Source organism: Sturnus vulgaris, chromosome 3 (genome assembly GCF_052056855.1).
Source record: "Sturnus vulgaris isolate bStuVul1 chromosome 3, bStuVul1.hap1, whole genome shotgun sequence".
NCBI lineage: Eukaryota > Metazoa > Chordata > Aves > Passeriformes > Sturnidae > Sturnus > Sturnus vulgaris.
The window spans coordinates 17921251-17944557 of record NC_142245.1 but is presented as its reverse complement, the minus strand read 5'-3'; the positions used below and the strand labels follow the sequence as shown (position 1 = coordinate 17944557).

The window sequence follows — 23307 nt, the reverse complement described above, 5'->3', positions numbered from 1 at the left end:
ACTGAGAAGCACCACTGGAGGACAAGGATATATCATGTTGGACTAGACAGCTATTTCTGATATTTCTGATTACACCAAGAAAACAGGAAGAAGCAGCAGCGCATGGGAGATTTAGTCCCAACTGGTCCCCCTTTTTTATACAACCTCAATTTTATGAAAAGCAAAACAGCAGCAATGGGAACTAGGCATGGGGCTGTCCCGAGCTGGAGCAGCTCAGTGTGCTTATGGGCATCCACAGCAGGAAAGGGTCTATGGGAGACTGAGGGAAATCAGGGAAAAGCTGCATGAGCAGGCAAGTGCCCTGACCCAATGCAGGCACTGCAGAAAGCCGTTGTGGGGAGCATGACCATGAGCATCCTAGGCAGAGACACAGGATGGGCAGGGGTGCCTTGTATTGCTTGCCAGGAAACTTTTGAAGGGGCTCAGCCCAAGAGCTGCTCCTGGGGTTTCTGAGAGCGTTTGAGTTAGAGGTAAATGGACTGTATCCTACTGGCCATGAAACAGCTGAATGAAGAAGGTGGAACATGCACAGAGCAAGAGACAACTCCCTTCTGTGAGTGGTTAGAAGTAGCAGCTCTGAGTGACCCACTCCTGCTGACCTTTTAAACCCATGGCCTAACCAGCATTTGTTTGCTGGTGAGGTGAAAGGAAACACTACCAGGGAAGTCTACAAAATCTGCTGTGAGGGCTTTATCAGAAAACAGCTTAATTTGTTTTAATTCTATCATTTTGACACCACTATCTTCAGGCAGGAGGTTAAGCTACAGAGACTCAGATAGGCACTCTGGGAGAATTCTGCCCAACTCAGAGAGGAGAAAAATAATCTATGATCAAGAGAAAGAAACTCCTCCAATCAAGACACATGCAGGTATTGAGCCATCATTTCCACCAAGAGCAAGTGGCTGCTCTGAGCTACTGCCTGGGCCCTCAGCAGCTACCCAAGCCTGAATTACTGCAAACAAAACTTGACAGAGCTCCCAGTGGCTGCCAAGCCAATATCATGCCCAGGCATGCGGTGAAACACTTGGCTCAAGTGTGATATTACCTTTAATTCACACTGGCTGGCTATCAAAAGGCACAGGCCATTGCTAATGTTCGTGCAAGCAAGTATCACTAATATTCCGTGGTTACAGACCTAACTCTGTTCAAGCACCATCCCAGATGCCTTTCTCACTGCAAAGCCTCCTTAGAGAAAATCTCCTGGGCTGGCTCATTTACTGGGGACACAGAAACATCCCAGCTGGTGTCTCCAGAAACGTGAGCGCTGCTCTGAGCAAGCGCAGTCAGCAAGTTACGCCTGCATGTAGGTGCTGAGAGAAAGTGCAGCTGTGTGTGTTTGTCCCATTTCATAGCTGTGTGTATTTGTCCCATTTCATAGGGCTCAGTTGCTGAATCTTCCTGGACAGGCTTGTAAACACATCCTCCTTAGTGACTGTGGCTAAGCTCACAGCTCCAACCACACATCAGCACACATTCAAGTGGGATTTGGATTAATGGCTCAGTGCAGTGGCAGAGCAGAATTGAAAGCAAACAACTAATTTGAGTCTTCAAGTTGGAGGATGGCATTTTGTATTTTGCAGGGAGAGAGAAATCAACCAAGCAGCTGATGTAATAAGATTATGTCTAAAACCATCCTTTTGCATGGATGCCCTGAGTTCAGCTGCATTCTCAGAAGAGCAGCAGTGAGGAGCCTGTGTGGTTTGGCTGCAGGGGCTGGGGATGTCCAGATGTGACCCACTCTCACCTCCAGCCTGCTGTGTGTGTACCCCTGTGAGTTTGGCTAGCAAGCACTCCCACCAGCTGATCCCCTGCCCTGCACAGCGAGCCAGACTCACCTTTATCCCCTCGATCCTGAAGCCCAGCGTGGCGGTGGAGCTGATGGTCTCCCTCCACTGCATGTAGCGGGGCTTGGTCACTGCCCGCAGCACGTTCTCCTCCTCAGTGGGGGCATCGGGGTCCACCTCAATCATCTTCTGGTACATGTCCTTCCTCAGGCTCGGCTTCTTCCGGGCCTTTATTAACTCCTCCTCCAGGTATGTCCTGCAGGGAGTGAGGGGGTGTATGAGCAGGGCCACCACACGAGGTGCCATACATCCACAGACAGCCCTCGCCCCAGAAATCAGGCTGATCCAGGCTAGCTGATCCCTAAGGAGTAGTGCAGCATAGGAAATAATGGAGCAAGCCTCACTGTGGCTGAATTGATCCTGATTTAATTACCACTCCATCATCAGCACCCCATATCTTTTCAGTTCATCAAGGAACCACAGTCTGGCAATAGCAAGTGAAGGTGTTTCTCACAGGTGCTCATGGCCCTGCTGCTGCCACCTTGGCAGCCTCCTCGTCCCATCCCTTGTCCTGAGGGGCCCATACCCCAATGTTCAGGAAACCTGACCCCCACCTGAGCTAAACATGGCTTTTAAGATATGCTTAAGAAACTGTGCACATGCTCTGGGAGTCAGCTGAATTGAAGGCAAGAGGGATGTTACTGTGTCCCATCCTTCAGCATTAGCTGCTGCTCCCTTTGAGGGTCAGCCAAAGCTGCTCCCATGCCTCTCCTGTGCTTTTCCATCCCCTCACTCTGTGCACCATGAGAGCTCTGCCTCACCAGATGCTAAACAGAGTGCTTTCACACAGGGCTGTTCCACTGATGGTGATGATTTTGCCCAGTATAGGTCTGCTTCAAGTGCACTTCCTAGCAAAAACTTTCTCTACAAGATGAAGCACAGGCCCAGGTCCACAGGGTGCAGCCAGGATGGGGGAATGGTGGAAGGAGGATGGAAGGTGCAGAGGAGTGTGCAAAGACCTTGGTTTTATCCACACTTCAGAGAAGCACCCCTCTGTGCCAGAACGCAGTGGTGGAAAAAGTTCTGTACTCTCACTCTGGCATGCATAAAACCATCATCCACAAAGTAATACTTCCTGCAGCAATAATAAACCACCATGGAATTCCTCTCACAGCTCCCAAATCAATCCTGGCTCAGCCTGGAAAGTGTCTAGGCCCACCTCAAACAACCCACCAAGGTGGGTGAGATGTCCCAGCAAAACAACACAGGAATGACCCTGTCTGTCACTGTTCTACACCTCCCACTAGCCAGCTCTGCAGAGGGACAGTGCCCTCTGCCCATGTCCCTTGTGCCAAAATCCCAGCACTGAGTATGTGGTTCACCTCCAGAACCAAGCAAAACAAACTGGGAGAGTGCTGAGTGGACTATGTGGGACAGTGTTCCTGTGGCCCAAGAGTCAAGCTGGTGCCTTAGCTTAGGGCAGACATCCCCAGGCCATCAGCCCCTTTGAAAAATACTGCAGGTAAAAGCAATGAAGGTCTTCAGCTGAGATCACCAAACACACGATTTTGGAATAAAATAAGATAGAATAAAACAGCAGAATAAAGCAGCAGCATGTTAGAAGTGCTGCTCACACTGCTCAGAGAGATAGAATTTCTTCTTATGAAAATGACAGATCATAAATGTCTGTGGCTTGGTCCTCCCCATTGCCTCAGGCTTGTGCCATCACCAAAGCTTAAGAACGACAAAGTTTTGTTTAGGAGCGACTGGAGTAGGCTGCCACATCCCAAAGCCAGGTTGGCATGAAAAAAACAAACCTTTATCTGCCTGGCAGCAAGCTTCTGGCTCAGGGGACAGGTTTAATAGCCCTAAGGTTTAGATGATTTGCTCAGCCACGGGGACGCCCCATTCCACAGTACTAACTCTATTCATCCTCTCTCACCAGCTCCTGCCACAGCATCATCTTATTTCAGGATGATGACGCCCAGCACATTTGCCCCCTCGCCTGAGCTCCAAAACCCCAGGTGCAATAAATCACCTCACATGTGATCTGTGCATGGGAGGCTTTCTTCCTCCCAATGACAGGAGCATCTGGGCAGCATGTCCAGCATGTCTTCTCCTGGTAGCTGCTGTCCGGGTCCAGAGTGAGTCCTGTTTCCTTCCCACAGCAGCATGTGTGTGCCAGCCAGGGCCACATGGCTGCGCCGGGCCCTCTGCCCTTCCCTCCACCCCTCTGGTGGAAAGTATTCCCCGCCTCTTCCCTGCCGACAGCCCGGCACGCCAGTTCGAGTTTCACATCGGGAGTCAGGAGGGGAAAAAAAGATTCCTCCCTCCCACAGAAACCATCAACTTTTCCAGCAGCGCGTCTCCACCATGTCTGGGCTGCACCTTTGCCAGCGAGGAGGGTCTCAACTCTTCCTGCCACCAGCCTGCAGCACACCCGAGGGGTGGCCTGAGGCTGCTCCAAAAGTGGCAGCCATCTGGGGTCACCAGCCCTGCTCACAATCTGCTCTGGGACACCCTTGTCAGCTGTGGCACGGCTCACTCAGAAACTGCTGCTGGCCACGTGGCTATAGCCTGGGATCCTGGTGGATCTGGAGAGATGTTCTCAAGGAGGACATGGGTGATGTTGCTCATCTGTTAGGAAATATTTCAAGAGCTTTGCCATGAAAGGCACTGAACTACTTAGCACACGCATTTTATCCATCCAGTACGCATCGGAGCAAAGGCTGAGCAGAGGGAAAATTTCTCACTCACTGAAATTGTGGCTTTCAGGCGTTTTAATTTCACTCCTCTGGCACCCTGGGCAGGATCTCCTACACCCTATCCCTTGGCTGTGTCCTCATGTGGCAGAGAGGACCCCTGAACAGCTACTATGCCATTCTTGTATACCCAAACCCAAGCAGAGTGCTGCCCCCTCTGCCACATCAAGCCTCTTCCAGCATGCAGGACAGTCAACAAGCAGAGAAGGAAGGAGCCTGGTGTATCCTTTCCATACCCAGGTTTCCCCATGGCTCTGTCATGGTATTGGCTGAGCCTTACCTGAAGACAGGTGAGCCTGGTATTCTTAATTGTGTATTACAGGCCGTTTTACCTAGGAGATGCATTTACTTTTGAGTATCCCACCTTAAAACTGAGAAAACAACCCCAACACCACTCACCTGACCCCCATTTTGCAGTCCATAACACAGGGGGAGTCAAACTCAGCCAACAGATCTTCCATCTGGTTGTATCGCTCCCCATCCTTGACCACATCTCCGTGGTAGGCAGGGACATAGGGCTTCAGGACATCGTTCATGAGGCGGTCGAGGCACCGCTGCTCCGATTCACAGTGCTTTTTCAGTATCCTGCCATTGGCTGCCGCCTTGAAACTACCTGAGGATCACAAGGGACAATGTGGCACTTGCTTTGGATGATGGGGGAGTGATGCTGTGTCTTCTAAAAGGAAGGGCAACCCAGTATCTTGGAAGCACTTCCATTTACACGTGCACCCAAAGGAGTCCCTCCAGGCAGGGACTGAAAAGCTCAGGTTACGAGAGGTTTATGAGCAGCACTGTCACACCCCAAAGAGGGCACAGACCCATCCTGCAGCACCCAACACGTTTGCTTCACATCTTCTGTGCACTTCTAGGTAGGTTAACATCTTTCTGTTTATGCTCACGTGTGGGACACTTTTGTGCTGGGCAGCATCACCTGCCTTGCAGTGGGTCAAGGAGGTGGGCCTGGCTCTCACCCAAAGCACCCAGCTTTCTGCTGCCTGAGGAAAAAGCAGCAATAATACCTGCTGGCCCTGGGAGACTGAAAGCCCAGGCACCTTCACACTACCCTCGCTAGCATTTAGGTAAATCATTCTCCTGGGCTAGAGACTGGGAGCTGCAAGCTGTGACACTCATGCAGCAGCCTAAAGCAATTTAGGCCAACAAAGCTCATTAACCTGAGATAATGAAGGGCCCTGCCACCACTCTGTCCCTCCCCATGCTCCGTACCTGCGTGTCCCGCTAGCTGGATCCAAGGGTACTTCTTCTTGAAAGACATCACAAACGGGGACCAGTGCACCATATTCTTGATCTTCCTCCATGACTTGCTCTAAGGGGAAAAAAAAATCATGATGGTGAATGCAATGTTTTAAGCTTTTACTGTCTGTGAAGTCACTTCAGGCAGCATGCAGCTGTTTTGGACAGGGAAAGAGGCACCACAGCCAGCGCAGGATGGAAGCAAACAGAAAATCTGCTCTTTTCCCATTGTGCTGTGCCAAGCTGGAGCCACTGGGCCTCAACTCTACATTCAAAAATCACGAGTAACTTCACTGAAGTGGATGGCGTTACAGCGTTGTTCCAGTTGGCTGCTCCTGCTGCAGAGCACCCAGCCATCCGCACTGCCTCGTCCCGCTCTGTCCCGCTCCCTGCATCCCTCGGCGGCAGCAGCAGGGACATTAACCTCTCCCTAAGCACTGCATTAGATAACAGGAAATGGAGCGGGGAAGGCAACCCAGGACTGCCATCCAGCCACAAAACCGAGCTGCAGGTCCTGAGGGGAACAGGCACACAGAGGCTCCCTGCCTGGCTTTTGTTCCCCCTGAAAGGCAGCTGCTGTGTCCATTAAGCTGGCAACCCACGTGCGCTGATCCGCCTGCTCTGGCCCATCTGTAACTACAGTTCAGAGAACAATTCCCTTCTGACATGTTGTGTTTCTCACCAGATAGAATGCTCAAAGCTATTTACATGACTCTGATGAAGGCTGCACTGGATGTATGAAAGCCTCCCTCAATGGCTCCTTCCTGCGAGGTTTTCCCTGGATTGTTCTAGGGAACACACCACCAGTAAAAGGCAGGGGATGACCTCTTTCTTATCTTGGCCCCAGAAGGTGACAGCACAAACAAATTATGTGAACGATATACAACGGCAACAATGGAAAAATGCCTTCTTGCAGGAGCTGGGACAAACAGTGTAGTCCTTGGCTGCTCCAAGTTTCTGGGTTCAGCTGGAAGCCAGCAGATAAATTATCCTCATTTGCTCTGCTCTGAAGGCATGGGAGGGAGCCTTCCAGAAAGCCCAAGTAATCTCTTCCTCGTGTTTGGAGAACTGGCCCCTGTTCCAGTAATGCTTCACAGACAGGCAGGGAAGAGCCAGCAGCCCCAACTTGCAGTTTGGATGCTTGCTGGGGGTGAACTCACAGCACAGGAATCCGTGCTGGGAACTGCTAACACGTTTAAATGGTGAGCAAGAAGCCAGACAAAGATGTTAGTGTCCAAAGCGTGGAAGTTACACCGGGTTATCCCTGTGCTGTGCACCGGCCCGCTGGGGAGCAGGGAGATACAGAGGCTGCCCAGGCGGTGGGCAGGACAGGGGTGGGAGAGGGGCAGAATAAAGGTCCTTCCCCACCTCGCAGCCTCGGAGGAGCAGGGCAGCCCTTCCCTGGAAGGCTGCCCGTGGCCAGGAGCTTCCCGGTGCAGCCTGGCACTGGTACAGCCTTGCAGGAGTTTGGCAGGAGCTGCCCAAGCGCGGGTGACACCGGGCATACCCTTCTCCCTTCTCCCGGCCTCCTCCACGCACTGGGCTCTCTCTGCCGCCCGGCTTGCTTGCTTTGGCGGGGGGGTCGGGCAGTTCCCTACCTGACATGAGGATGAATGTTTTTATTTCCATGCAGAGTGCCAGAACTTGTGTGTTTTAGCTATCCTTTGTTCTCCTTCTGGCAGAGATCGAAGGGAAGCGGAGGGGTGTCCCCTCCTTCTGCCTTTAAAATAGTAACACCAAGTCCTGGCTGATGTAATGAAAAAAGGGGGAAGAAAAAGTCTCCGGGGGAGTTTGGACTCTAAAGGAGTGTGACCCACCTCCTCTAAAAGGAGTCCTCCCCCCACTTGCAGCACAGCATCCTAAGTCACTCGGTCCCAGGAAACGCACCAAGGCAATGTGCCTTCCCAAGCCAAGGTTTTGGTTTTGGTTGTTAGAGCTTTATAGTTAAAACCTTGGGGTACTTCAAGGTACTGGCAGAATGGAGGCAAACAGGTCCTAAAGCAGGGAAAGTCACTCTGGCTTCCCCCTGCCAGGGCTTTCCAGGAGCGATGCTCTCCATTCCAGCACTGCTCCCAATGCAGGGTAATGACCCTGAGTCCCCTGGAGACACAAAACACAACAACAACAACCCTTCTGCTGATCTGAATGGGACAGAGAGCCAGTCACTCAGCACAGCCACCTGAGGAACAGGTAGCACATCCTCACCCCCTTTACGCCAGAGGGAAACGTTTTCATCCAGGCCTCACCCAGTTTCAGGCACGCCTTTAGACAGGTACTTCCAACTCAAGTTTTAAGGACATGTGTAAAACTTTTTTTATGGGAACCTTGAGGCAGCTTCATCCATTTCAAGCCACTCCTAACCTGCTGGAAACTGACTGCAAGGTGAGCTGTCACTGCCACAGGAGTGACCCACAATTGTGATTCACAGAGCCCCTTTCCCCAAGCTTCACAGAAGCAACCACTGGACACTAACAAGGGAGAACAGGGACTGTTGTCTCTCTGATTCCTTCAGGAGCCATTGGATTTTTGTTTTACACTTGAGCCTCCTCTCAATGTAATAAGGAAAAGTTTGCTTCATCAAAAGGATATTGCTCTGTCGTGGGAATGCTCAAAAGGCTGAGTTTTGCAAGGTGCAGATCCCCTACCAAACCAGCAGCTGCATGACTCCATCTGATCTCTGAGACAGGCTGCAGAGGGGAATCACGGAGCATCACTGGTGAATGCCCCCCAGGGTTCCTGCCACTCTCTTTGGCTGAAGATAGCAAAATTCTCCCTAGGCAGAGTGTGGCTCCAAAAAGTCGGCCTTTGTACTTTCCCTCGAGCCTCAAGAGAGATGGGAGGTGGCTTTTAACCATCCTTCACCCTGGCAAGAAGTCTCTGTTTATTCAGACACTGATGTGCATTCAGAGATCTCAAACCCCATGGTTTGGGATCCCAGTCATGCCAATCCTCATGTCAGGCTCTGCAGCCAGCCACAGAAAACCAGAGCCACGAGGCTCACACCACTCCAGTCTCACTCCACAACCACATGCAGGAAACAGCCCCTCTGCTGCCTCCTGCCCTGCCAGGTGCTATTAATAGACAAAGGGAGTATTAAGGCTATTTACAGTAAAGAAATCTTCTTTAACACGGCCTGTTGGGAACCATAAGGTCATCGCCTCCAGGCTTGTCTGTAACTTTGGGTTTACATTTCAAGCAGTTATTCGCTCACACTTCCAGGAGCACAGGCACAGCTGGAGGTGCATGGAGGTGTTACCTGTGGTAACTCCTCAGACTCAGACCAAAGGATTTTTCACCATACTGGAAGAAATAGTGCTGCAGGTGGCATTACCAAGTGATGCAGGTGAAGGGCAGATACGTGCTCTGCTCATTTGCCTGCAAGGAGGTGAGCCCGCAGGTGGTCATTTCAAAAGGTGAGCACATTTCCAAGCCTTTTGCATGATCAAAGCCTGCACCTGATGTGGCACCCTGGCACCAAGCTCTCCCCCAAATCCAGCCCCGTGGTCGCTTTGCCTCACAGAAAACTCAGGAAGCTGTGTGGACCAACTGGACTCTTGCACAGGCAGCAAGAGCATAGAGCCTGTATAAGCAGGGAATATGCATGAGGTGTCAGATGCAATTCAACACTTTTTATTTAAAACCTGTTTCAGCATCAGCAAATGCCAACTGATTAGCTGTTAAGTAAATTATTTAGTGACTCTGGAAATATATTTAGCAAGGAACGGCACTGTTTTCCCTAACAGTCTGCCACAAGGAAAAGAGGCTCAGAAACTGCAGAACCAACTTTAAAAAAGAACTTCCCAGGGTTTCTGCAGCACTCTGTTTCTGCCTCTTGCCGTCTTACAGTTTTTGCTCACTGCACAGAGCAGTGCCCCAAGCCAGGGGTGGGATACAGGCCAGAAGAGTTAATCCCTCCCAGTGAGCACCCACAATTGGTCAGGGGGAGAGGAGTGCTGGGAAAACAATTTTATCTGCTGTATGTTTAACTTTACTTATCTGAAGCTTAAAGCAAACTCTAGGCTTTCCCCATCTGTCAATAGAGCTTCGTATGGAAAGAACAACACAGGAGAATTTAGTGCCAGCGCAGAAGGTCAGAGGATATATTATTATTATTATTTAATTAGATTAAACAAAAAGTGATTGATGAGCTCAGTGCTCGCTGTACATTTTCTCTATTGCATATTTATTCCTTTAATGTCTGCTCAAAGAAGACATGCCTTTCTTAGACTGCCTCCCTTTCCCAGCATGGACATTGGTGGAATTTGACTGGTGTTATTCCCCATGCATGGAGCCAGCAGGGTGCTCTTCCCTTTCCATGCATTCAGCCAGAGAGATAGGCAGTAACTGATTTAATTTGCTGAAATTATGCTTTCCTATGGTTTTATGGGACCAAACGTTCCTGGAAATAGCAGGAGCTGGACCTGTATTTTAGTGCTTTTCATTAACTGTAGCATGCATGGTTAAAGGCGAGATTACACAGCTGGGCCAGGGGATGGAAAAGAGTGGGAGCAGCATTAAAATAATGATTGTCCCAATTGTGAAAAGAACTTCAGCTCCTTTCTCCCAGAAAAATCATAAAATATCCTAGGATCAGAAGAGGTGGCGGAAAACTATGAGGAGACAGTAGTGTCACCAATGCCCACTGCTTCCCCAGGCTTCACTGGAGTTGCTGCAGCCCAGGGACTCGCACCCTGGCTTTCCCTTCCCTTTGGAGAAAGCCCTGCTGCTGGGGGCTTCACTTCCAGCTCTTCCAAGAAGTGACATGAAGCTGTGGTATTGCAGAGTCCAAGATGTTTCACTCACAAGTAGGAGGGTCGGGTGGCCAGAGCCTTCCTGGTTAAAAAAACCAAGGCAGCAAGAGCTGAGAAGGGCAGAGTTTGCACCACAGAGCCCTCCTCTTTAATAACTAAATGAATAGGGGGGAGCTTTTGCCTGCAGAGTTCACTCTGTGCCAGCCTGCTCCACGGCCATGCACATACAGCCAAGGAAAAAGAGGCCATTTAGTTTTCCATGTTTAAAAGAATGAATGTGTTTTCTTTTGCTCTTTAAAAAGTAGTTAAGGTTTCCCTAGTGATGATTGTTTCCCTTGACTGGGAAAAACCTTGTCACTCCAGCCACAGCGGGGAGGCCAGCTTTGTTCATTGTGCTGGATGCTGGGCGCAGAGGGCAGCAGGGCAGAGCTGGCAGGTACCACGGAATGCCTCTTCCTGCTGTGTCCTGGCTTGGGGGTGACCAAAATGCAGGATACCAGGTGAAAAACCTGTGATGTGATGGTGCAGCTTTGCCATCTCTCAGCCCCTGGCTGCCTCTGTCCTGGCAACAACAGAAAGAGCCCAGTGACTGCTTCAGCACGCACCAGGCTGCGACCACTGACCCTGATGCTGGCAGCAAGTGACAGCCCATATTTTGTATCGTCTTCCTCCTACACACACTCCTCTCATCCTTTCCGATGCTTCTGTACTACACAGCAGCTAAATAGCCTTGTTTTGGCCAGAGGAGCAGCTGGCAATGGAGGAGGGGGGCTTTGGATCAGTGGGTATTTCTTGATTTAGTCACAAAAGGCATAATACAAAAATTTCAGCAGCTCCCCAAAACCTGGCAGAAGCAATGCCAGTTCCATGTCCCAAAGACGTTACTGAGCAAAGATAAAGTGAGACCCAACATCAGGCTTCACTGAAGTTAATACAAGGAAATACAGTGTGATGACTGACAGGTGTTTCTGGGTGCCTAGAAATTACAAGGCAAACCCCCAAGCCTCATTAGATAAGTTATTTTGATGGCTGTGGTATAGATGCTCCTGTTGGGGCGTAGTTACTTCACTTGGGGTGTAGCAGCTTCTGCTACTTTCCAAGGTCTCCATCTCATTTAGAGTGAGAACAAATCCTAATATGTGCACTCTTTTACTTCAAACACTTTGTTTTTCAGCATTCTCTTGTTTTAGCCAGGAAGGATTTTGCCTTTCACAAGAGAGAAACCACACCCCTCTGGTTTTGTGAGGAATGCCCTTTTCTCCAGTGGGATCAGGGAGTTGTCCCACCAAGACCAAAGACCTAAGGTAGAGGGTCAGAGAGATAAAGCTACTGCTTCTCTGCTGTTTGCAGAGATCAGCATGCATGATAGAGGAGCCTCAGTAAAAATGCGTGAAAGCCAGGAACATCTGCTCGGATCATGGAAAAAATATTCCAATGTATTGGAAAAAGCCAGGAGCTTGTTGCAGGCTCCCTCTTCCTGCTTATGATGAAGGCAAGGAGAATTAGAAACAGCAGACGCAGATGAGTGAGCAGCAGTCCTTCAGCTTGACCTCCTCTATGACAATGGAAGGAAACAGAGCGGCTGTGGGAGCTGGGAGCACAGGAGTCACCCATTGCCTGGAAGGACATTTGGAACCTGCTCACCCACGAAGCACAAGCAGAGTGGAGCAGCAGAGCAGGAGCCACGTCAACACTACGCTCAGGGGAAATGGCTACAGAGAGGACAAGGTGGTGTTAGACCTCTCTGTCCAGTTTGGCAAAGAAGGAAAGAAGACAAAAAAGCCTGAGTAAGAGCAAAGGCTAAGCCTGCACTGGAGCTCAGAGTAGCTGAGCCTCAGAGCTACTGTTGTCTCCATTAAGCATTTCTTCTGGCAGAGAGCTTTTACTGAAGCAAAGCTGAACACCTCCTAATGCAGATCAACCACAACTGACCCTCCCATAAAGCCAGTGGAATTATTAATTGCCAGCATCAGATACATTCAGCCTACTTTCCTGGATGGGAACTGATCCAGATCTCTGCAAATGTATTTGTTACTCATTATATACACACCAGTAAGATTTGTTAAGCAATTTTCAGCTTGGAAAAAAGGTAAGTGAGTAATTCAGAAACAGCTAATCACTTTTGGTGGACTGCTACTTAAGCTGTACAGTGCTTCTTCCTCAGAAAGCAGCTAGCTTTTATAAGTCAGCAGATTATAAAAAGTCCTTGCTGGTAGCCAAAAGTGGGCCTTGGTGAACTGTGATTTGTGAGAAGAGACCCAGAGCACCGTAGCTCATTGGTGCAGCATGCTGGAGCACAAAGCTGCAGGCAGCCAGATCAGGCGTCCAGCTGAGAAACAGGATGTGCTGCCCAAAGATCTGACCCTGTATCCCTCTATCAGGGAACTTGTCATCAGCTTTGATGGAAACTGCTCTGTTTCCATCTGGAGACTTGTGTTTGATCCCTTTCCCAGCTCCAGGGTATTCCACCACCATCCTTCTGATTCCAAACATCGTTTCAGCTCATCAGCTCCTGCAGCAGCACAGCACACACTGGGGACATGGGCTCCCGTGCCTGTGCTGGCTTTAGCACTTCTCACTCTCATGCTGCTGGCAGGGAAGGATCCCTGCAGCCTTCCCAACCCTGCCACTGTGAATCCTGAAGTGCTTCTAGTTCCCACAAGCTGAGACCAGGAGCTGTGCCCTTCTTGACACCGAACAACTGCATCTGTCTCTGGTTATCTGATTTGAAGTCCAGCTCAGCTCCCTGGAGGCCAGAGCTGCAGGTTAGGATATGGAAGAGACTCAGCTCCTAAAAGTCACAACAGAGTCTCCTGGAGGGCAGTGGTTTGGTAAGGCACAGCCTTCCTGCAAGAAACCACCTGAATACAAAACCTGTGCTTATCTGGGATCTGGGATGGGAGCTATAAGCTTTGCTCTCAAGGGATGAGCCAAACCCTGGAGTCCTTTGGGAAAGAGGGGTGTCAGCATAGGGCACGTTGGGAACACAGGTAGTCAGACCAGCAGGAGATCATAAAAGTCCCAGTTATTTCCAATCTGGCTGATTTAGACTGGAAGATAGAGTTAATCATAGGACAGGGTCTGCCAAACAGTCTCTTCCACACTTTGAAGGTAACTTTTTAGAGCTTTAAACCATGATGACACATTTACAGTCTGCCTGGAGGCACTTGGGTCAGAGATACCAAATGCAGGAGTAACTTCAATGACTGGAACAAAGCAATACTTTATTCTTAACACTTGTTTTTTTTGAGTGTTATTTCTTTCTGTCACCTTCAGGAGGTGACCCAGAAATCTTGGTACTGGACTAGTCTGCTCTCTGACAAGGGCCATGACATGAGCTGAAATGCCCAGAGCTCATGTCCCCAGAGAATCAGGGTGGACAGGGATCTCCTCCCTCACCAAGGCTCAGAGCAGGCACACGCTATGGTGTGATGATATCACATCCTTTCAGTCATCCTATCACTCATCCTTTCAGTCTGGCATTACCAAGCAGGGTGGACATGGGCCAGACAGGGTTGCCATTGACTTCCAGCGCTGCTGTAGCCATATGAAGTACTTCCTCTGGCATAGCACAGGGGGCATTGATACAGATGCTGTACATGTAACACCCCGGGAGCATAATGCCCATAAGCACTGATGATACACAAGCAAGGTTAGCCAAGCCAAGTCATGCTGTGTCAGTGAAGCAATCTGCAGGAGAAGCTGGATGAGAAAGGCCTGGCTTGTAAACTTGAGCTTTCCTGTTACTGAAACCCCCAGACCATCACAATGGGTTTGGACAGAGAAAACCTTTCCATTGCTGTTCCCTTGCTCTGCCCACTCATGGAGTTAGATCCCTGCTCCTCTGCTGTTTTACCATAACTGCACTTCACTTTGTGGAATGTGTGCATGAGAAATGAATCTCTTTCCCATGAGCACTTCCAAGTGAAATGTTCAGATGCTTTTCAACTGCCTTCCATGAAGTGGGAAGGCAGAGCTGGAAGGGAAGAAAAGAAAGGGCCAAGTTCTAGCTGCGGAAATTTGTTTAGAGTAGAAAATTTTTTAAATTAGTCATTAGAATCCTCACATTTACTGGGTATAGGAAGTCTAAAAAGGTGATTTAGAAGAGCAGTTATAAGTTTCATAAACATGACTAAACTAAAGCTAAATGTTCAACAGGCGTGACCTTTTAATTTCCCTTTAAATCAGTTTAGCACTTTCATTTGTGTTTGGAGTCCCTCATGTTTGGATAGCACTTTGGTGTTTTAAAGTACTATTTAGGAGTTTTATTGTCTCTCCTGCTTTGGAGCTGGGACTGCAAATCCTCTGCTAAGTGGCTGGAGGAGTTTCTGCTTGCACAGGAGCTGCTGAGAGCATCAGTCTGACTCAGCCTTGGCTCCCTATCATTCCCAACACATGGCCATGGGATGGTCCCCTTTACCTAGGCACCTCCTAAATATAATCAGCAAGCAGCAGAAGCTCCTCCAGGAATGGAAGTGCAGTTTGAGCCTCCCTGGTGTCGGATCCTTACAGAAGGAGCACAGTAGAAAGACGATGGCTTTGGGAAACCTCTTTGTCCCGAGAGGGGCATTGCAAGCAGCCAGGAAGCCACAGGCATATGCCATGCTGCAGACCTGCTGTATATGCACCACCCAGTGCCCAAAGCATCTTCCCAGGAGACTTAGCACTCAGAGGATTTGGTCTTTAAAGAGCTCTAAAAGCTATTTAAAAAGTGGCCTAAACCTGAAGGCAAAGAGAGATTTGTGCACCCACAGAGCAGTCTCCCCGTGTGCTGCAGGGAAGGGCAGGGCAGCTCAGCTTTTCAGCTCTGCATTACTCCTGGCACCAGGGCTTGTGGGCATACATGAGACTTCTCTCCATCAGAATAAGACACAAGCTCATTCACCATGGTCTGCTTTCAAGCCCACCCTGAGGGTGTTCTGAGACTTCCTCCTCCACCAGCTTTCCAGCCACACGGTCCTGAATGGATATGGGAAGCACAAACCATGCACTTTAGAAGCAGCTGCTTGTGGGGACTCCTTCCTCACTGGACACATCAACCACAGGCTGTGCTGGAGCCAGGGGCTCCCAGGAGCATGGCAAGACCAGCTAATTACAGGCTTCAAACACGGACCATCTCACATGCTCAGCTGCTCATTCCCAATTCTCCACACAGCAGTGTCATGCTGAGAACAAGGACTGTATCTGCAACTTACTTCAGCTAGATTACCCCAATCCCTGGATCCATACAGATCCAGACCCAGCTGCACTCACGCTCTGCCAGGCAGGGTGCTCCTCACTGCCACACCCAGGAGCGGGCTCACCCAGCCCGGCGAGGACAGAGGGTGGCACCAGCTCGGCAGAGCCAGGGCACCAGCTGTGAGCAGCCAGTATGCCATGTGGGACCCTGGAGACCAGGAGGAATTCCTATTAACAGCACACCTCAGCTGCCCCCCGGCCCACTGCAGCAGAAGGGCTGACAGTGAGCAGACCTCAGGCAGAATCAGCAGCAATTCTATCCTCGGCTTAATTTTCAAGAGTTAGAGCCCTACACGTACCCCTTCACCATTTTAGTTATGAGTCATAGAAAAATGTCAGCTGTAGCCACACAGCTCGCCTCCTGCAGGGCCAGGTACATACCTCTGCTCCCAAAGCACACGTCCTGCCACGCCTGCCAGCTGGGAGAGCATCCGAGGAGCCGGCTGGGCAGCCCTGTGCCGGGGGAAGGCCAGCGCAGCGCTGGGGGAAGAAGCCGTCACGGCAGCAGGCAAGGAGGTTTCTTCCTACACCACTTCTTGCACGCTGCCTCTGAAGCTTGTGTACAGAGCTGGCAAGCCCTGCTGCACCCCGGCACTCCCCTGAGCCCTTAGGGAAAGGAACGGGATCCTCAGAGACACAGGGAGGGTTACCCAACCCTACATCCTGGTGCGGCACGCGGGGTTGGATTTTCCAACCCAACCATGCGCTGACACGCAGGGGTGGGGCGGGGGAAGAAAAAGAGGATTTCAGCTGTTAACTCCTAAGAAATTGAGGGAAAAACTTATCACTCCTGTCTAACTGGCCTAACTGTCTAACAATCGCCTGTGAGCTGGTACAGGCCGTCCTGCAGAGGTGCCAGCTGGGGGAACACCGGAGTTTTGATGGAAAGAAGAATGCAGGGGCCAGCAAAGAGATTTGCTGCTTTGGTGCACGTTCACAGCCTTCACAGGGTGGTGGTGAGGAAAAGGTGTTTCTCTAACTCAAAAGGGAAATGCTCATCTGAAACAGGAAAATGGAACTTTCTTATGAGCATTAATAGCAAAAAATCACCCCTGCAATGGCTGTGTGTTGAATCCCTGGGTGTGCAGCAGGGAAAGGATGCTTGGGGAAGAACACCCTGCCCCTGTCAAGTCGGCTCTCTCTCAGGACCCCACGAAAGCCCTAAGGGCTGGCACAGGCACAAACGGGGACATGCTGAGGTTTTGGGGGGGAAAACACTGTTCAGTCAGGGCAATAGCAGAGCTGGTGAGCACCCTACGTGGGAGTCCCGGATGTGGAAAGAGAGGGTCTAAGTTCTACAGCAATGCTGACAACACGCTGACCACAAACAGCATCACCCAAGGATCACCCAGGCAATTCAGGTTCGTAAAGACAGGTCCAGAGATTTGGTTGCTTTTTTGAAAAAAAAAAAAAAAAAAGAAAAGTGAAATTGTTTCAAAACTAAATATTTCTCTTAAAAGAGGCTATTTTAAGGCGGGTGGAATGACCCAGTGACATCCTTTAGAGAGGTAGAGATCATGGGTTTCATATTAAAACTCAGATAGTCTTTCTTGGAACAGCACCGTTGTGGTTGAAGAGAATTCTCGTGAAATTTCTGATCCAAAAAAGGAGACAAGATGAAGGGTAGTTACCTCTAGCCCTGTAATAGCCAGGGCACTTGCAGAGGCAATACAATGAACACATTATAAACATGGGTGTAGCACAGGCAGAGTTTAGCTCATTGTATCCTAGTGTTTCTAAATATATTTTGTCTTGAGGGAAGAGCAAGGGAGAAAAGACACCCAGTCTTCTGAACGACTGGGTTTTCCATTAAGGCACAAACCCACGATCTCTGAGGCTGCATCTGTGGGTAGCAGCCTGCTGCTGAAGTCCTCCTGCTGCAGGCAACTATGTTTAGATTCTCTTAGAAGGTGAAGGAAGCAGAAGAGGAGGAAAAAAGACTTAGTCATCTTCTTCCCTCAGACATTTTGCTGTTCATTTACTTCAGCAGCACATGAAGCACTTAGTCACTCTGTCTCCAACAGGCTTTTTCTATTTTTATTTTTCCAAATCAAAATAAAACGAGAAAAAGGAGGTTCCTTCCCAAATAAGCAGCTAGTGGAGGAGGCTGGGGGTGTGAGCAGCGAGTGACCAGGACCTCACCCCACAGCTCAGTGGCTGCTACAGACACCCAGGCAAGTGTTTGCAGAGTGCAGGAGGAGAGAGGGCAGGCGTTGCTGCTTCCTCTTGCTCAGTGACAGCTCGATGAGCTGCTTCAGCAAGCCAAGGTGTCAAGCATCCTCTGGAGCTGAGATCTGCTTCATGCCCCTACAGGCACTTGGCACCTGCCCTCACAGTAAAATCAGCGTTCTAACACACCACTCATGCTCCAGGTGTTTTCCTGCAGCAAGGACCATCTTGCAACCTAAACCACACATCCAGCTTGGAAGTCCTCCATTCTCCAACTCAGAAATTCAGTGTCAGAGCAGCACATCCTTTGGTTTTGATTTTAGTAAGCCAGCCACCTCAGCTCCTGCATTAGAGTCCTTAAGGATATAAACTTTTGTCAAAACTGGCTTTGTCCAACAGTGTTGTAGAACACAGGAAAACTGGTGCCCTTCCTGACTCCTCTCATCCTCAGGAGCACAGAGGGCCCTTCACACTGTCCCTTCCTCCAGTGAGCCTTTTGACTGTGAAATGCAGGCACCAACACCAAGGTGCACACTGGTGCTGAGATGCAGCCTCAAAAGGGAGAACTTGAACAGCATCAAGAAACAAAGCTTGAATGCAAGCACAATCTAGAGCTGGGCATTTGGTTTCTCTCCTGTGCATGGTATCCTGAAGGGTCTGAGGACAGGGAGACAATCCCCAAAACTCCCATCATTTCTTCCCCCATCAGAAGCAAACCCGCTGGCATGGCGGTGACCCAGTGCACTTTACAACTGACACAGGATGGGGTTTTTGGAGGGCTCAGAAGGCACCCAGATGGCTCACAGCTTCCTGTTGCTTTAGCTTTACAATAAAGCAACATAAATAGATCTTCATTCTTTGTTGACATTTGATGCTGTACAGCAAAACAGGCATTGTTAACCTAAAAATAGGAAACGCTGTGGCAGCTTTGAAGAAATTCAGCGTTTTTCCTGTACTGATGCAAACACCTTGGCCAAGTGCCAGATGCGTCTGTCCTGCTTTGAAGAACGATGAAATTCTTCACAGAGCTCATAAATCACCGCTTTGTTAGCAGCCGGCAAGCTCCAGTGACACCAGCAAACCCTGGTATTTCCTTCTTCTCCCTCGTAAGGGAGGGGGGGGGATGCTTGATGCTACATTTCATCCCTGGTGGAGATGGACAGCCCCGCGTGCCTATCGCCGAGCGGAGCACGGGCGGAGGTTGCCAAGGCAGCCGCTGACGCACAGCCGGGCCCCACTTCTACATTTTTCCATTACACGGTGCTGAAGCTTGCAGAGCAGGAGGTAGCCTTCCTGAGTGAGCAACCGAGAGATCAGCGAGATGGCAGGGCTCTGCAAGGTATGCTGTGCTACTTACACCACGTTTAAAAGGAGGAGCGTGCGATGCAGCCAGAAAGCTGCCTCCTTCGGAACAAATGAGTGCACCTTTTCAGACCTGCCTTGAAAAAGGGCACACCTACTACTGCACCTCTTAGAGTGTGGGTATGGAAAAGTCACGGTTCCAAGCAGAGCGAGGTGTGGGTGGAGAACCAAAAATTTCTGGTGGCTTTCCCTGTGGAGCACAGGGGTGACTCCTGGGGGAGGATGGGCTGACACAAGTCCTCACTCCAGCGTGTTACACAGGTACCTGGGCATGCTGGGACAAGGGCAGTGTGGATGGACTAGCACAGGCACTGCTGCCAGTCCCTTCACTGGGTCCTACCCGCAGGGATGCCCATTTCACTGCTGTGCCATCATCCCCAGAGCGATTTAAGGGGGCTGAGCCAGCCCTGCTCACGCTTGAGACAGGCCTCTGTCTTGCAGCATGTACGTGGAGCAGCAGCACAGCCTAACCAGCCACAAGAGCAGCTGCTTGCCATACACACAGTCTCTCTCAGCTGCATGCTTTGGTGGCTCTCAGAGTCAGGTCTCTCCAGACGTACATCTTAGTTCACGGACTGATCTTAACCTTCCTCTCCCACTGCTGGGTGCCAACAACCACAGGGATGGTCCTTCAATCAGCAGCTTGGGGCAGCAGCTTGCCCAGCTTCTGCACAAAGCCAGAGTTATGTGGTCACAGCTTATCTACCTCCCACACAGCTGGGAGCTGCAGGCCAGGCTTTTAAGGTATTAAATACCACCAAACACAACAACTTATGCAGTTTTTAACCACCTCAGAGCCTCAGAGATAGGCAGCTGGGGAACATCAAGCCATTTTTGGGCATACCTATTTCAAGTACAACTCAAACGTTTTGGGGGATGGAGTGTGCTTGCTAGAAGTTCAGCGAACTGTTAGATAGTTTTACACATGGTGTAATTTCATCATGACAATTCAGAATCAACATTTTAGGTCAGTGTTTCCTCGTTGGTTCATTTATTTTCCTGTGTTTATAAACCTTTTTGTACTTCTCTGCTGTGAGCAGAAGTAGCAATCTCCACATTCCTTGCAGGGATCTCCTGCCCTGAAGGGTTAACTCCCCCACCACTCTGGAGCACTGTGCAAGTACTGGGAGGCTGCAGCTGCCTCACAAAGCCACCCCTCTTAGCAGTGTGCTGGCTCACAGTGTGCCAATCCAATCCATGGAGTCAGACATCAACAGAAAGGTGTGAAACTAAAGTATTAGTTCAGTGGTACTGAATCATGGCTTGGGAAACCTCCCCACACTGAAGGAAAAAAAAAGGAAAAAAACCCTATGAGTTTCCAAGCTCTTGAATTGCTCCTGTTGTTGATCAGGGATAGAAGGAAGCTACAGACAGGCAGTCTCACCGACAGTGAGACTGTGATCACTAGAAGTTCCCCCTATCTCCCTTGTAGATTTTCTATATAAAGCACAAGTCCAGCTCTCTCCAGAGAAGCACTTGAGACCTTCACAGTCTTGGAACAAAGGGTACCATGATCACCTCAAAATCAGAAGTTACCTTTTGGAGCTTGTTGCTTTTTGGTGACCTTGCTGAGGTCCACTGCTTGGCTCCACTGTTTGGAGTCACTGTTTGGCCTGTGGGGAACAAAACCTTATTTTTTACTGCTAAGTCAAAACTCTGTGCAACAGCATATAGCTGCCAGGGCCTCTCAGGGATGTAACTGGATTTACAGGATCCCTGACCTTACATGGAATGAAGAGGAGAGATTTGCAGAAAATTAGCTGCACTGCTTTGCAAATGTTCTATCCCCGGCACATGGAAATCTACTAATAAAAGCAGTATTTGCATTTTTTGCATAAAACCAATTTGGATTCACTGTTCCTTCACCTGCACAAACACCAAGACTGCATGAAAAACAAGTTAGGAAGCTACTGATGAAAAAGTGGAATTTGTGATGCCACCGCTTCAGGAACTACTGAAAATCTTTCATGTGCTCCTTCTTAGAGCAGACAAAGTATTTTAAACCACGGCCACCACAAGACTTTTGAGTCCCAGTGACAGCCTCATCACTGGGGGACGCTCCCACCTCCTCACCAGTGTACACTGGTACTGCATGCCTAGCATGGCACAGCTACCTAGGGACACGTCCCAGGACACCACCAGGGAGAAGGATCATTTCTCCTGAGCTGGCATCTCCAAAATGTCCAAGAAAACTGCTGCTAGCACTCTTCCTGCACATGGGCCCTGGGCCAAGGGCACGATTGCAGCCCTAGGGTTCGGTATCGACCATACAGCAGCACTTGCACAGCTCTGCACAGCAGCCATGCAAATGTTGTGGCTGAATTTTCTCCATTCCTAATCACAAATGTAATTGTCTATGCAAAGCTGGTGTGCCCAACTAGTGACTGCCTGGGCCCCTTGCCTCAGACTGTTCACCCCTGCATGAGGGGAAGGCAGGGACCCCCAACACTCATGCTCCAGCTCATGAGTGTAGATGTAAAAATCTCACAAGACCTAAATCTGTTAGTGGTGTTGTCCAGACAACAGTACTGTTGATGCAGAGGAAGAATAAAAAATGCATAAATAAAAGTATTTCATCTCGGCTCACACATGCCTATGGAAACAGCAGCACAGGTCTATCCCTCTTACGTAGTCACCGGTACAAGTAGAGGAAAGGTGTCCTATTTTACTTAGATTATAAATAACTGCAAGCTTTTAGGGCATTACAGTTAGTTGTTCTGTAATGGAAAAGTTCATATGCTGCAAAGTGTCTTGTTAAAGAGCTAAGGTATTTTTAGTGTTTTTAATAGCCACAGGGTGTTTGAGATATTAACAAAAAACGTGTTCATGAGGTGACTACTTGTGACACCTGCTGATGTGCCAGACAAGAACAAAGTATTCTCAAGTGAATGACTGGCACATCCCAGAGAGTGGCTAGATGAGGGGAGGGTAGAAGAGGAGATTTTTGTTTTCTGTATAGAGAGATAGTCAGAAAAAGGATCATTGAAAGCATTTGGAAAGTTTTAGCTGTGGCAAGCAACTAACAGAGACTCTTTTGGAAGATGCAGGTCCCATTAAGAGATTATTAATTTGAGTTTAAGCAGCTCCAAAGGAAAGGAGCAGAAACACTCACAGAACCAAGGATCTGGACAAAATCAGGAGGGGAGCTGCAGCTGTGTTTCAGCTGCACAGCAATCAGTGCTGGGATTTGGGACTGGCAGCAGAGCTCACTATGAGGGCTCTGGGTTTCAAGTGGAAAGTTTCAGACGCAGGGGGATGGGGCACCATCCTTCGCTCCACAGCACTGTTATTTCCTTGGATGAGGAAGAGGACAATATAAAAAATTATCCACTCTAAGAGTCTGGTCTCAAGAGCTGGATTTTGTGAGTCAGTCCCAGTCTTATTGAGTCTCCCAGTCCCACTGGAAACTCTGAAAAAACCCACCCTCTCTTCAGACAAGCCTGCCCTTTGTGCGCTGGAGCTCCTGCTCTGGTGGCGTGGGGCCCTTCACCACTCCTGTGCTGCTTTGGCCACGATGGGAAGGCTGTGATTTGGGGGACCCACCCTGCCCCAGCTGGGCACAGGAAAGCAGCTCCTGAATTGAAGGCATGTGGTAAATTCACACTGGATGAGTTTCCCTTTATAGAGCCCTGTTTGAGCAACCTTCTGGAGCCAGCTTTTAAATTCTGCAACTTTTAAAGCACCCAGGAGCATTGCCTGGCTGTAATTTAACCTTGTGATAATTTCAAGCCATGTAAATGAAAGCCATAGGGGCAACTTGTGCCTTTCAGCCCTGTGAGAGAGCAGCCATGGCAACCAAGCATCCCATGTCAGCCGAGCATGCCATGCTGAGGAGCCATTAACACCTGAGTCAGGGGAAGGAGGACAGAAAGAAATGGAATACAAAGCCTGCACTCGGGGTTGGAGCTTTGCCCCTTGGGTAGCTGCACGCTTTGAGAAAGCTGAGAGCTGCACACAGTGATTGAGAGTTGATGCCAGAGCTGTGATTAC

The 23307-nt window shown here is 49.7% G+C and overlaps 1 protein-coding gene across 1 annotated transcript in view; it reads right to left on the bottom strand.

The window, feature by feature from the left end:
• Positions 1-23307, bottom strand: part of ITPKB (inositol-trisphosphate 3-kinase B) — a 67044-nt gene that overhangs the window by 9820 nt on the left and 33917 nt on the right. Inside the window, exons 3-5 of the mRNA XM_014877436.2 lie at positions 5771-5870; positions 4946-5159; positions 1836-2040 (exon numbers count right to left, since the gene is read on the bottom strand). Of these exons, the coding sequence (XP_014732922.1) occupies positions 1836-2040; positions 4946-5159; positions 5771-5870 (519 nt within the window). The remainder of the gene's footprint in view (positions 1-1835; positions 2041-4945; positions 5160-5770; positions 5871-23307) is intronic.